General features: G+C 62.0%; 2 protein-coding genes across 2 annotated transcripts; one reads left to right on the top strand and one right to left on the bottom strand.

Annotated features, from left to right (window-relative positions):
• The first annotated feature begins 3241 nt into the window (after positions 1–3241).
• Positions 3242–7592, top strand: LOC129149863 (cytochrome P450 2D14-like). The gene is made up of 9 exons (XM_054719590.1): positions 3242–3447; positions 4351–4522; positions 5059–5211; positions 5297–5457; positions 5822–5998; positions 6171–6312; positions 6538–6725; positions 7100–7241; positions 7338–7592. Exons 1-9 carry the CDS (start codon positions 3259–3261, stop codon positions 7514–7516), a joined length of 1503 nt encoding a protein of 500 aa, XP_054575565.1. The 5' UTR covers positions 3242–3258; the 3' UTR covers positions 7517–7592.
• A 1302-nt stretch (positions 7593–8894) lies between these two features.
• On the bottom strand, positions 8895–14461 carry LOC129149862 (uncharacterized). Its single transcript, XM_054719589.1, has 9 exons — positions 14335–14461; positions 12976–13014; positions 12198–12241; positions 11682–11758; positions 10154–10219; positions 9974–10012; positions 9570–9758; positions 9301–9343; positions 8895–9044 (listed from the first exon to the last, which is right to left on the bottom strand). The coding sequence occupies exons 2-9, from the start codon at positions 13005–13007 to the stop codon at positions 8923–8925; spliced, it is 612 nt and encodes a 203-aa protein (XP_054575564.1). The 5' UTR covers positions 13008–13014; positions 14335–14461; the 3' UTR covers positions 8895–8922.

Here is a 14461-nt window from a genome sequence, read left to right as displayed (position 1 = left end):
TGCAAAAATAGGAAATTTCTCCACAACCCTCACCCCTCACACACACACAGACATATACACACACACACACACACACACACACACACACACTCATGTCCCACCTACCAGGACCAGGACCCCCACCCCGATTCTGAGTCCCAGAGACACTCTAACCCTCAGGGAAAAGGTTATAGAGAACCCTGTTTTCCATTCCTCTTGGGTCCAAGTGCAGTTCCCAGGTCCTGGTCATCCGGGATGTGGGAACAGGCTGCACCCAAACTTTACCTCTCCTTCTGGCCGCATATACCAAACACCATCTTCAGTCTAAGAAGAAAGAACAGGCAACAGTCAATGCCTCACAGGCCCGGGGCCCAGTGTTCCCGGCCTCCGTGGCCTGCAGGAGTCACCACAGGCCAGAGGCAGCCGGGGGACAGCAAGGACCTCCGCGGCCAGGCTCAGCCAGAGGACGGCCCGCTGGTCAGACTAAGGAGCGAGGGGACTAGCACCAGGCGCTTGGCAAATGCTCAGAAATTTCTCGCAAGAGCTCCAAACAGAAGATGGTTTCCGTGCCTCAGAGCCGGGAAGGGAGGTCCCAGGGTAACAATGGGGCGAGGGGGACAGGATAAGATGGAGAAAGGTATAGCTCTATGGAGCACTGGGTATAAAATGTCCCCAGGTGTAGGTGGTGAGTGATAATCATAAGTAATAATGATTCTAAACAGTTTAAAGTATTTTCTGGGTCACAGAGCGTTCTGCGAATACTTTGGGGAGTACTGAGGGCGATTCCCTAGCTTCCTCAAACTATTCTGTCTGGAACTCCCCCCTGAGTGTCAGCATTCCCCACAAATTGACACCATGGCAAAGTCAAGGTCTCCAATGGGAGCTGGACCCTGGATGAGGCCAGTGAGCCTCCGCTTCCCGAGTCGGCGCCCATGCCCACAGGGACTGGTTCAGAACCTCTCTGAAGACTTCAAGCTTCATCAGATGCGAGTTCCCTTCACCTTCTGCCACCAAACCCTCCCATTCATTCTCTGCTTCTCACAGGCCAATTCCTCCTCCAGGGAGGGGCTGCCCCCCCTCTGAGACCAGCCCTCCATGCTGCATTCCCATCTGGGGGTTTGGGGGTCTCCTCTTTCCTATATTCAGCCTTTCCTCCTCTAATGGCTCCTTCCATCAGCATTTAAACACATCACTCATCTCTGCACAGCAGTCTGCTCTGCCGGCCTGGCGTCGCCACCTCTTCCTGTCACCAGCACCTGGGAGCAGGCGCCCCCTCGCCTTCCCACCTGCTGCGGGCGCAGCCCAGCACCCAGCACCTGGGCACCAGCGGGCATGAGACCATCCAAGCCCTGGCAAGGCGAGATGCAGGGCGGCCCAGCTGGGACCCAGCAAGCTACACACTCAGTGGCCGGCCCGGGCCTGGCAGGAGAGGGGGAGGTGGGAGGTGGGGAAGGGGAGGAACAGTGTTCACAGGTCAGGCCAGGCGCCAGGCGGGATTTGCAAACATTGAAAGCCAGTACCAAGAGGCCACAGCGCTCTGAGCCAGAGGCACCCTGGGAAGAACCAGTGCTCTTACTGCTGGGGAGGGAGGGAGAGAAGGGGGGCGGGGTGGGTGGGGAAGTGGGGGGAGGCTTCCTCCAGCCCTGCTTCAGCTGGGAGAGCCCCTTCGTGACCCGGGCACTCCAGCCATTTCCAGAGAGAACTTGCCTCCCATAGCCCTGGGAAGGGTGAGGGGCCGACCCTCATCAGGCAGTGCCCCTTCCCTGCCTCTGGCCTCCTGGGTCAGAATTTGAGTGGGTTGGCCTCAAAGTGCCCACCAGTTCCACTGATGTAAAAACTGAAGTGCCACCTCTCTTACTGTGGAAGGAGGGCACTCAGGCCCGCAGGCACCCTCAGCTTAGAAGGGGCAGAGGCTGAGCACGAGGAGGGCCAGGTAGCCACAGTCCCAGCCTGGAGAGGGCACGCGCTGGCATGAGATGGCACGGAGGTTTGCCTGCTCCCTTGAGGGGCACAGCCTGAGGGACCAGGCCCAGGGGGAGGGAGGGAGCGCACAGGTCCTCAGCAGGCGGCCGGTGGCAGGGCCAGGGCCTGCATCACCCCACTTGGTGTCCACCCCTTGCCTCCCAGAAAGAGTCTGAGCAGCTGAAGTTCAAGGACAAACGATACTGAGGAGGAAGCAGGCCCACTCCTGTGGGTCAGCCACATCCTGTGCCAAGCTGAGAGCCGACAAGGGAAGTGCCCCCCGCCCCCGAGTGGAGCCCAGAGGGAAGGAGGTGTGTTACCTGGGTGCCCCAGAGCGAGGAGCCCAAGGACCTTTGTCACAAACAGGAAGGGTCCTCGGGCATCCAACGGGCTTGTCAGGGTGACCAGGGCGCTCTGAAAACACTGCTGCCTCCCCTCCCTCCCCAGGTCCAAGCCCCCCACAGCCAGGACCCAGCGGCACCCAGGGAGCTGGGCCAGCAGCCAGCAGGTGAGGGTCTCAGCAGGCCTGCGAGCAGCCTCGAGGTGGGGGTGGTGTCCAGGCAGCCTCAGGCCCCCTGAGAACGAGGAGACGTGTGTGTAAGCCGTGTATGTGGTGTTCGGGTGTGTAAATGTCTGTGCATGTGACTGTGTGTCAGACTGTGAGCACGTGGGCAGTGTCTGTGAATGTGATTCTGTGTTGAGTGTTTTAGTGTGAAGGGAAGGGGCACCGAGAGCTTCGTTCCCCACGTGGCCCTGTGCCCTCCCTATAGCGCGGGGCAAAGGTCAGCACCACACCTGGGAGGGGAAGGCCGCTCCGGAGGAGGCAGGCGATGTCGGGGAGGCAGGGACATGTTCTGGGACCAGGCTGTGACCACGTAGGTGTGAGCCTGAGAGACAGGAGGCAGGATCCAGCCTGGAAACCCCTGGTTCTTCCTCGGAGCGGGACAGAGCTGGGGAGTGAGGTGGGGTGGACTTCTCCTCCCCCGCACCCCCCCACCCCCTGAAAGCACCTAGAGAGGACAGGAGCTTTGGAAAATCTACCTGCCTCTGGGCCCTGCACGCAAGACCTCCTCAGGGAGCCTCTCAAACCCTCCTGACCTTCCCCGACCCCTCCCTGTACCCTCTGACAGCGGTCACTCCCAGACAGGGTGGCTCAGGGCAGAGGGCAAAGGCCAGCCTCAGCTCCTTTCATAAGGAGAGCCCAGGCTGGCCCCGCCCACAGGGTGTGGTCAGGGCGCTGTGCCCGGCCTGTCCTAGGTGCCCTTGCGGTGAGGGTGCCAGTGTGCGCAGAGGAGCCCAGAGGGCGCTGGGACAGCCATGGGGCTGCTGACCGGGGAGGCGCTGTGGCCTCTGGCTGTGGCCACCGCCGTCTTCCTGCTCCTGGTGGACCTGATGCACCGGCGTGTGCGCTGGGCTGCACGCTACCCGCCAGGCCCCCGGCCGCTGCCGGGGCTGGGCCACCTGCTGCACGTGGACTTCCAGGACATGCTGCGCTCCGTTAACCAGGTGAGGAGGGTGGGGTGGGCAGCAGAGGCCACGGGGACCCCTCCTCGCAGCAGGCAGAGGGTGGGGGTGGGCAGCAGAGGCCACGGGGACCCCTCCTCGCAGCAGGCAGGGGTGGGCGTGAAGCCACAGGCTGGACAAGGAGCTGAGCTGAGAAGAGGAGGCGGGTTTGAGAGCCTCCCTGAGGAGGTCATGGGTGCAGGGCCCAGAGACAGTTCGGATTGTCCAAAGGTCAGAGGACAACGGCTTGCGGAGGGGTGGGGCTTGGCAGTGGGTTTGGGCTCCGGTGGGACAGTGTTGAAATTAGGTGAGCCTGAGTTCTTCCGTTTAAATACATTTTTATTGATTTCAGAGAGGAAGGGAGAGGGAGCATGAGATGGAAACATACATGATGAAAGAGAATCATTGATGGGCTGCCTTCTGCATGGGGGTGGAGCCCACAACCCAGGCTTGTGCCCTGACCCATAATCTGTGGCCTCCTGGTTCATAGGTCCATGCTCAACCACTGAGCCACGCTGGTCGGGCATGAGTCCCTTCTGCTTAGATCAGGGGGAAGGTCTGGGGAATGGGGAGGGGAGTCTGGTCAGGAGCCCATTTCCATCAGGAAGCCAGGCTGAGGGAGAAGAGAAGGGGTCCAAAGCTGTTGCTCTGTGGGTCCTTGGGCCTCACTCTCACCTCTATGGCCTCAGCTTGTCACCCTGTAACACAGGGTGCTCACTACTGACCATTTTGGTGACATCTGCAAACTCATAGATGGGAGATGGGAGGTCCTTGATCATAGAGGATGTGACCCCAGGGCCCCGAGGCCAGATAGAGTCCTTGCCTCGCTCCCTGCTGACGGCCCAGGTGTCCTGCAAGGTGAGGGCCCTGAGACCGGCGAGCTTAGCCAACACCCTCCGCCTGCAGCTGCGGAGCCGCTTTGGGGACGTGTTCAGCCTGCAGCTGGCCTGGAAGCCCGTGGTCGTGATCAACGGGCTGGCGGCCGTGCGCGAGGCGCTGGTGCACCGCAGCGAGGACACCGCCGACCGCCCGCCCTCGCCCATCTACGAGCAACTGGGGTTCGGGCCGCGGGCGCAAGGCAAGCGGAGGACCGGGCAGGCCGCGGCCCCGCGGAGCCAGGGCCAGGAGTGACCCGCAGGCGCCGGCGGAGGAGCGGCGTGGGCGTGCTGTGCACTCAGCCAATAGGAAGGCGCGGCCGGTGGGCGGAGCCTGCGCCGAGGGTGGGAGAGGAGAGGGCGGGGCCTGACCGGGAGCGGGCGGGCCAGGCCAGAGCCGGCAGGAATGGGACGTGGGCGGGAAGGAGGGAAGCGGAACCCGTGTGGGCGGGGCGAGGGGTGGGCAGAGCCCAGAGCGGGGCCAGGACCTGCCAGGAGCGGGAGAGCTGCGAGCAATGTGGGCGGACAGGGCGGGCCGGTCTCCAGCTGCAAGGCGGGGTCGCGGTTGGGGGAATGGGTGGGGCGGAGCACGCGTGTAGGCGGAGCAGGAGGCGGGGCCTGCCCCGACAGGGGCGGGACTTGTGGGGCGGGGACCGGGCCGGACCGGTTCCCGCTGGGGGAGGTTTGCGGGCAGAGGCTGGGCCTGCGCACGCCTAGCCCCGCCCACTCCCGCTCCCAGGAGTGATCCTCGCGCGCTACGGGCACGCGTGGCGCGAGCAGCGGCGTTTCTCCGTGTCCACCCTGCGCGACTTCGGCCTGGGCAAGAAGTCCCTGGAGCAGTGGGTGACGGAGGAGGCCGCCTGTCTCTGTGCCGCCTTCGAGGACCAGGCCGGTGAGTGCTGAGGCTGAGGGGGTCAGTGGGGAGGGGCGGGGGACCAGGTGGACGCGACCCCCTGATCTGCGCCGCCCGCTCCTAGGGCGCCCCTTCAGCCCCAGCGCCCTCCTGAACAAAGCGGTGAGCAACGTGATCTCTTCCCTCATCTATGGGCGCCGCTTCGAGTACGAAGACCCGCGCTTCCTCAAACTGTTGGACCTGATGGAGGAGGGGGTGAAGCAGGAGTCTGGACTCCTGCGCCAGGTGGGGAGTCATTCAGCGCTACCCTCCCGTCCCGTGGGCCTCCTGGGGGGGGGGGGGGGGTTACACAGAGGGCGTTGGGGAAGGGCATTCAGAAGAGGCCTCTGCAAGAGCGCAGGCCTGGAGGTGAGAAAACGCAGACACCCCGGATGGGAGAGGCGGGCCAGGGTCAGACCCCCAGGAGAGCCGAGGAACCTGCACCTCCCTCCTCAGAAGCCACAGAAGCCACGACTGGGAGATCTTAGGTTCATCTTCGGGCAGCCCAGCCAAGGCAGAGGGTCCAGGTGGCGACCCTCGGGACCTGACTTGTCAAGAGGAACAGTGGGCACAGGGAGGCCCGCCCAGACCCTCACCTGTGCCCGTGCAGGTGCTGGAGGTGGTCCCTGTGCTGCTGCGCATCCCGGGGCTGGCTGCCCAGGTCTTCAAGGGGCAGAGGGCCTTCATGGCCATGCTGGATGAGCTGGTCACGGAGCACAAGATGACCCGGGACCCAGCCCAGCCCCCCCGAGACCTGACTGACGCCTTCCTGGATGAGGTGGAGAAGGTGAGGGGCAGCTGCCAGGGATGGGGGCAGGGGGCTGTGGGTTGTGCCATGAGGCAAGCCCAGGCAAGGGGGCCAGTGTCACCCAGGGGCCGGGCACCGAAGCTGCTGTGCACTGGGGGAGCCGTTTGGGGCTTCCTCCCTCTGGCCCTGAGCCCACCCTCTGCATGGCCAGGCCAAGGAGAACCCCAGGAGCAGCTTCACCGAGGAGAACCTGCGCGTGGTGGTGGCAGACCTGTTCTTTGCTGGGATGGTGACTACCTCGACCACACTGGCCTGGGCCCTCCTCCTCATGATCCTGCACCCGGATGTGCAGCGTGAGCCCGGCCTGGGGGTCGGGTGGGCTGGGGGAGGGAGGAGAGGGACAGCCTGGGACCCTGAGCTCGGTTTGGCTACGCAGAGGCGGGTCCTGACTCTGAGGTCAGAGTGACTTCCTTCTCCACAAGGGCCCCTCCCCCCCCAGGCCAGAACCCAGCCCCCATCCTGCCGCACCCCACCCCCACCCCCGGGCCTGACCCCTGTGGGGATGCCTGTCTGTCCAGGCCGTGTCCACAAGGAGATCGATGAGGCCATAGGACAAGCGCGGCGACCAGAGATGGCGGACCAGGCCCGAATGCCCTTCACCATGGCTGTGGTCCACGAGGTGCAGCGCTTTGCGGACATCATCCCCCTGGGCGTGCCCCACATGACCTCCCGCGACACTGAAGTGCAGGGTTTCCTCATCCCCAAGGTAGGCCTGTGGCCCTCACCCCGCTCAGCTGCACCCACCACCTGGGAGCTCTGACGAGGCCACTGATTGCAGCCCTGGCCCCGCTCACTGCTCAGCACTGCCTGTCCCGTCCAAGGGGCGCGGGGGGGGGGGGGTGGAGCGCAGATGCGGGGCCCCCAGTTGAGTGGGAGGACACACTGACGTGGGAGGAGCCCTGCATGCAGGGACGGGTAGCAGGGAGGCACCCACAGGAGGCCCCACGAGAGGCCCCAGGGGGACAGGGAGGTGGCCGGGATGGGCGTGTTCCAGACAGTGTGTGCCCCTGAGTGTTTGCTACAGGGTCCCAGCACCCCCCCCCCCCCCCGACCTCTCCAATGTGCGGTCTCTCCTGCCAGGGGACCACGCTCCTCACCAACCTGTCATCGGTGCTGAAGGACCAGACCGCCTGGAAGGAGCCCTTCCGCTTCCGCCCCGAGCACTTCCTGGACGCCCAGGGCCGCTTCGTCAAACCGGCGGCTTTCATGCCCTTCTCAGCAGGTGCCTGCGGGGTGCCCAGCCTGCTGCCCCACCCCGAGGGAGCCTGGAGGGGCAGGGCCCAGCCGCAGGCTCACCGAGCGCCCTACCCACCCACAGGCCGCCGCTCATGCCTCGGGGAGCCCCTGGCCCGCATGGAGCTCTTCCTCTTCTTCACCTGCCTCCTGCAGCGCTTCAGCTTCTCGGTGCCCGCCGGGCAGCCCCGCCCCAGCGACCACGGGACCTATGCCTTCCTGGTGGCCCCACCCCCCTACCAGCTCTGTACTGTGCCCCGCTAGAGGGGGCACCACGCCCCAGCCCGCTCCTCAGCTGGGAGCTGATGTGCAATAAACCAGCCTGGTGGCTCCAGCCTTACTCTTGAGTCCCACCCAGGCCCCTAACCACCCTGGCAGCGATGGGGCCTCAGCAGCCTCCCCAGGGCCAGGGCCTACCCTGCCTTTTCCATCCTCACCGCACACTTGGCCCCATTTGAGAGACGGTTTTACTGAGGCTCAGAAAAGTGAGGGCTGACCCCCAGTCGCCTGTGGAAACCCACCATGGATGCTTCAGTGGGTAACAGTCCGCACAGGTCCCCGCTCCTGCTGGCCCGTGGGCGTGGGAGGCCTCGCTCAGCCTGATGCTGACTCTCAGCCCCAGCAGCACCGCCCTGCACCACAGGCAGCAGCTCAGCCAACACCAGCAAGCCTGCTCCCCCACTGACACCCCAAAAGGTGGGACTCAGGAAGGCTGGGAAGTGATGTGCCAGGTTAGCACCCAGGCTCAGTAATGGGGTGCAGAACTCTCCCTGGGAAGCCTAATGGCAGCCCAGGAACCAGGCCCCTCCCTGAGCCTGAGTCACCCCAACATTGAATAAGCCACGTTCCCAGGGGCTCCTGGCCCAGCCCCTGCTGGAAAAAGCTGTCTCCTGGCCCGGCTGGAGCTGGAGGCACTTGTCTGGGCTCGAACCCGGGCACAGTCCTGGGAGTGGCCAGGCCAGTCCTGGAGCGCAGGAGGCTGGGCCCGGAGCGGGGAATGAGCCCCATGGGCTGCAGGCATGCCGCAGGGACGGGGCTCAAACCTTGGACCCAGGTCACAATGGGGCGGCCACAGGAAAAGGAGGCACACGGGGACCTTGGAGGACGACAGCCGGGCTCTAGTCCTTGTTGTCACCTCACTGTGTGGCCCTGGCCTCTGTTTCCCTGCAGCCAGTGAGGAGATTGCGCCAGATGGCCGCTGGTCCCGACTTCCTGCGCTGACGCCAGGCTGTGACCTGACGTGCCTGCCGCCCGCCCCTGTGCCCACCCGCAGACGGGCCTGGACTGAGCACACGGGCCACGCCCAAGGGCTTCTAATGACGGCTTCCCCGGGTCCTGGGAGCACCTAGTGCCTTTAGTTAACAGCTTAGGGACCCCAGATGCTCAGGGCAGAAGCCCCCATTTCAGCAGGGGTCCCACCAGTGTCCTCTCAATGCCCCTGACAGGGCGCTCCCAGCTCTCAGCATGCAGGGAGCGGGGTCTGTCCCGGGACAGGGCGCCCAGGCCAGCAGGGCCCTTCGGCCGCCCCAGTGCCCCCTGCGAGTCAGCCTGGCGGCGGGGTGTTCCTGTGTCCTTGGGACAGTGCAGACGGCCACACTGGCTCTGCAAGGGTGAGGCCTGCGAGGAGGCAGCGGGTCTCAGCGGCATCACCTTGTGCGTTTATTGGATTGTCACTCGTGCTTCTGAGTCTCAGGGCGGTCAGAGTCGGGGAACCAGTCGCGCCAGAGCTTCCTCAGGACCTGGGGGGCCCACCCGCCGGGCCGTTCCTCCTGGCTCTGCACCCCAGAGGCCTCTACAAACATAAACAGGCGGGCCTGCAGGTCCCTGCCAGAGGAGCCCTTCCCCAGGGCCAGGGTAGCGGGACCGGATGGGGCGGAGAGCGGGCAGGGTTGACACCAGGGATTCCTCCCATCCATGTCCCTGGGGAGTGGGCTGGAGGCTCCTTGGGGGCTGCCTGGCCTTCCCTCCTGGGGCTGGAGGGTCTGGGCTCCCTGGGAGCTCTGCAGGGTCCGGAGCGGAGGGAGGGAGGTGGGTGGGGGCTCTCTTACCTGAAGGAGGGAGAGCAGGCTCCTTCCAGACCTTCTTATTTCCCTGGGAAAGGGCAGTGGGGGTGAGACAGGCTCTGCCCTGTGCAGATGGCACTGCGGCCTCCCTGCAGGAGACGTCAGGGTGGCCAGGACTCACGCCGCATCTGCTCCCCTCAGCTCCACACAGAGCTGCTCCACTGAGATGCAGTTTGGCCCAGTCATGTTGGGGGTGCACCAGCCCCCCTCCATCCCCACCGCCCGGCACTGCTTGGGGCACCCGGCTTCCTTACCTCCCAGCCTGGGCTCCCTGCCACCTCCTTCTCCTCAGCCACTTCCTTCCAGGCAGGAGTGGGGCTGGCTGCTCCCTGGCCTGGGACCCTCCCCGCCTCTTGTCCCGCCTTCTCCCCAGGAGACAGGATGTCCCTCTCCGCCTTGGGGGCAGCATCATTCAGTCCTCCCAGAGCCTCGGGGGTTGTGGCCTGCCAGGAGAGAAGGGGGCATCACACTGGCCCGAAGCCCCCAGAACGCCTCTTCTCTCCCATCCCCCGACTCGGGGTGCGGTGGTGGGCGGGGCCTGACTTTCCTGGCGGGACCCTGTCCCCACCCCCGCGACTGCAGGCCTTGAGCTGGGCCTCCCTGGGCCTCATGGAGCTGCAGGAGAGCCCAGCCCCGGCCCTCCAGGGAGGCCTCTTACCTTGGAGCCTTGCTTCTTCCCACTCCTGACTCTGTGTCTCTGCAGAGGGAAAGGGCCATGCGTGCTGGGAGTCGCGCCCCCCACCACCAGCCCACCCACCAAGCCTCTCAGGCTGTCTACCCAGGACAGGGTGCCCAGGACAGCCGCCCCCTCGGGAAGAAGAGCCCCAGCCTCACCCACCTGAGTGGCCACGGGGTAGCACTTATCCATCAGCCCCCACAGTGGCCTTAAGGTCTCCCCTATGGTCTGCATGACAAGGAGAGAGAGAAGGGAGGCGGCTGAGGGACAGCTGAGGGCGTGCTGGCCCCCTGGTAGTGGGCAGCACTGACCCCTGAAGACCCCAGGGACTCAGGAACTTCAGCATGACTGATGCCGTCAGGAAGAGAAACTGCGCTCAGGAACGGAACAAGAACAGACTCTAAAACAGAAACGTTCAAATACCGACCTCTAATGCTTGAAAACCCAAAGTGTGATACGATTATGGGAATGAAAAGCCCAATCGTAGTTAGAAGATAAAGTTGAAAAAAGCATTTCCCACCAAGAACAGAGAAGATATCAGGAGGAGCAACAGCTGAACCATGATCTTCCTGCAAGTGCGCAGAGGCAACACACTGGGCTGACAGGAGACATTCTAAATACATTCTTTTTAAAAAGCCTTTTTTAAAATATTTTTTTATTGATATCAGAGAGGAAGAAAGAGGGAGAGATAGAAACATCAATGAGAGAGAATCATCGACCAGCTGCCCTGCACGCCCCACACTGGAGATCAAGCCCGTAACCCAGGCATGTGCCCTGACCAGGAGTTGAACCGTGACCTCCTGGTTCACAGGTCGACGCTCAACCACTGAGCCACACCAGCCCCGGGCGTACATTCCTTTTCTATCAAGACGATTTCCCAAAGGTGAGGGACATGAGTTTCCCAAGAGAAGGAATCACGTGTCCCTGACAATGGATGGAGAACACCCACCCCGGCCTGTCTTCAGTGCGTTTCAGAACATGAGGACAGAGAGGAGAACCCACAAGCTCCCAGATTCCAGAGGAAAACGCCTGGTTCGGGAATCCAGTGTCACCAGACTTTTAAACACCAACGTTTGAAGCCAGTGGCCATGAGGAGCTTCAGAATCTGTGGGGAGTTATTTCTGGTCTAGAATTCCATGCCTAGCCACACCCTCAGGCGTGTGGACCGAGGCCCTTCAGACATGTGGTATCACAAGACCTCCCACCAGGAAGCCCCGGGGTTGCGGCCCCCCAGCGCCTCCCACACGAGGTGGGCAGCGCCTCCGTGGACCCAGCATGCATTTGTGCTCTGGCCACGGGCTGGGAGGGGGCTTCTGCCACAGGCTCTTGGACGTGGGACATCAAAGAGGCGGTGCAGCCCCAGGCAGGAGTCCGGCTCAGCGCCACGCCGCTCACAGGAGGTCGAACCACCTTCCCGGGCTGCTCACCTGCATTAGGAGTCAGCTGCTCCTCTGGGCCTATGCAGGCCACAGCCACAGGGCCCTGAACTGACCGCACAGCCAGCTGGTGAGGGGTGGGGCCTATGTTTTGACTCTTTGCGAAAATAGGAAATTTCTCCACAACCCTCACCCCTCACACACACACACATGCGCGTGCACACGCGCACACACACACGATTGACCATCTGAGGTCAAGTAGCATGACCCCAGAGAGCCCACCCCTGCCTCCTAGGCCTGAGCAAGGTGCCTACCAGTGACGACTCCCCAGCAATCTCGTGGTCAGAAGCTGTTTTCCCCACAGACTCCTGGAAATAATAGTATACCATTCCTGCAAATGGGTGAAGGAAGACTAGTTAAAACACTGGACAGAGTGATGTCATTATTTTAAAGTGTCATATCCCTTGACACTGAGAAATAAATTAGGTACTAATTTAAAATGTGTGCGGGGAGAAGCAGTCTTCAGGAGATATGCAAGCAAAAGTTTGAAGATCATTGCTGTAGGACATTATTAGGTTGTGTGGGCTTTTTGGTTTGCGGGTTTTGGTGTATTTTTGCAGGGGGCAGAGTATGAGCTTTAGAGTTAGACATGGGTTCGAATGCCACTCCACTGTGAGGGTGCAGAGGGGAGAAGCGGAGAAAGGCGGCCAGCCCTGGGGAGCCAGGCCTCTGGGAGCCCTGCTGGCCAGCTGGAGGCTGGGTGGCTCTGGGGGAGAACCAGCTTCCTGGGTCCTGACGCCATTCCCAGCTCACCGCAGCACAGGCCTTACCTGCAAGAATGAAGACCTGTACTACGTACAGGACCCTGCAGAGCCTGGAAGGAAAGCAGAGTGAGTGTGAGGCTGGGGTCTCCCCTGCCCTCACCAGTGGGTACCAGCTTCCCCCAATCCAGGACCTGCCCTACAGGGCTGTGTCCTGTCACCACTGTGGGCGAGGAAATCCCTCAGCTGCCGCAGGGCTCAGGCAGGGCTCCCTGCTGACTGGCTGGCCTGACACTGTGCCTCTGCCTCCTTCAACAGCCAGACTTGGAGCCTGGAGCAGACCAGGAGCCCTGGCCGCTCCCTTTCTTCCCTTCCTCGCTGTGGATGCAAGCCCATCGTGCCTCTCCAGCCAGGAGGCAGGCCCTGGCCTTGGCTGGGCACTCACAGGTGATCATTCGGTGCTGGGTCAGCTCTTCTCCCGCAGCCCTCCAAGTTCTCCCTCCTCTGGACCGACAGATCCCACACCCGGGGTAGAAATCATATTTCAGGTCACCTCCCTCTTCTGTGACCCCTCCCTTGGGACAGCAGAGCATTTCGGCATTGCTAAAATGGTGGCTCCCTGTAAGGGGCGGGGGGTTGGGGAGCACACACACACACACACACACACACACTCTCATGTCCCACCTACCAGGACCAGGACCCCCACCCCAATTCTGAGTCCCAGAGACACTCTAACCCTCAGGGAAAAGGTTATAGAGAACCCTGTTTTCCATTCCTCTTGGGTCCAAGTGCAGTTCCCAGGTCCTGGTCATTCGGGATGTGGGAACAGGCTGCACCCAAACTTTACCTCTCCTTCTGGCCGCATATACCAAACACCATCTTCAGTCTAAGAAGAAAGAACAGGCAACAGTCAATGCCTCACAGGCCCGGGGCCCAGTGTTCCCGGCCTCCGTGGCCTGCAGGAGTCACCACAGGCCAGAGGCAGCCGGGGGACAGCAAGGACCTCCGCGGCCAGGCTCAGCCAGAGACGGCCCGCTGGTCAGACTAAGGAGCGAGGGGACTAGCACCAGGCGCTTGGCAAATGCTCAGAAATTTCTCGCAAGAGCTCCAAACAGAAGATGGTTTCCGTGCCTCAGAGCCGGGAAGGGAGGTCCCAGGGTAACAATGGGGCGAGGGGGACAGGATAAGATGGGGAAAGGTATAGCTCTATGGAGCATTGGGTATAAAATGTCCCCAGGTGTAGGTGGTGAGTGATAATCATAAGTAATAATGATTCTAAACAGTTTAAAGTATTTTCTGGGTCACAGAGCGTTCTGGGAATACTTTGGGGAGTACTGAGGGCGGTTCCCTAGCTTCCTCAAACTATTCTGTCTGGAACTCCTCCCACAGTGTCAGCATTCCCCACAAATTGACACCATGGCAAAGTCAAGGTCTCCAATGGGAGCTGGACCCTGGATGAGGCCAGTGAGCCTCCGCTTCCCGAGTCGGCGCCCATGCCCACAGGGACTGGTTCAGAACCTCTCTGAAGACTTCAAGCTTCATCAGATGCGAGTTCCCTTCACCACCCTCCCATTCATTCTCTGCTTCTCACAGGCCAATTCCTCCTCCAGGGAGGGGCTGCCCCCCCTCCTATATTCAGCCTTTCCTCCTCTAATGGCTCCTTCCATCAGCATTTAAACACATCACTCATCTCTTCCGTTAAAAAAAAACCAAAAAACCTCTCTCTGAACCCGCAACCCTCCTCAATGAGGATCCTAGCTGGCCCCTCCCCTTCACACCAGTCTCCTTGAGAGAGCCATCTACACGCCCACAGCCCGCCTTTATCTATTTCTGACCCCACAGTCCTTGAAACCTCTCTCACCAAAGTCACCAATATGCTCCTGGGCATCAATCCAGGGGCCCCTCCAGGCCTGGCTCCCTTCATCTCCGCAGGGCGCTACAGCACCACAGGGTCCCCTGGGTCACCTCTGGGAATACCGCTGGCGGGGTCTCCAGCATACGCTTTGCTAGTCATGTGTATAACTAGTGTGAGCCATGCTTTCTGGCTTTTTCTGTGACAAGGTTTGGAGAAGGAAAGGAGAGAAAGTGAGTCCTGAAGGAGAGGAGAGGGGCAGGCCACACAGGAAGGGCAGCCCACAGGTAGGCGAGGAGTCGCAAAGACAATGTTCACCTGCTTAGGTTGCTTCCTGCCTTTGAGCCCACTTACCAAATACGCCAGCCTGGACGTTTCCTTTGACCATGTCAGTGTTCAGGCAGCCTTGCCCCCCTTTCCTCGGAGAAGGCACTGGAGCCGGCTAAGGCTAGGAGTCCAGAATACAGCCCCTCCCTTTCGC

Source organism: Eptesicus fuscus, chromosome 7 (genome assembly GCF_027574615.1).
Source record: "Eptesicus fuscus isolate TK198812 chromosome 7, DD_ASM_mEF_20220401, whole genome shotgun sequence".
Classification (NCBI taxonomy): domain Eukaryota; kingdom Metazoa; phylum Chordata; class Mammalia; order Chiroptera; family Vespertilionidae; genus Eptesicus; species Eptesicus fuscus.
Note: the sequence above shows the minus strand (reverse complement) of the source record. Positions and strands in the feature narration are given on the sequence as shown.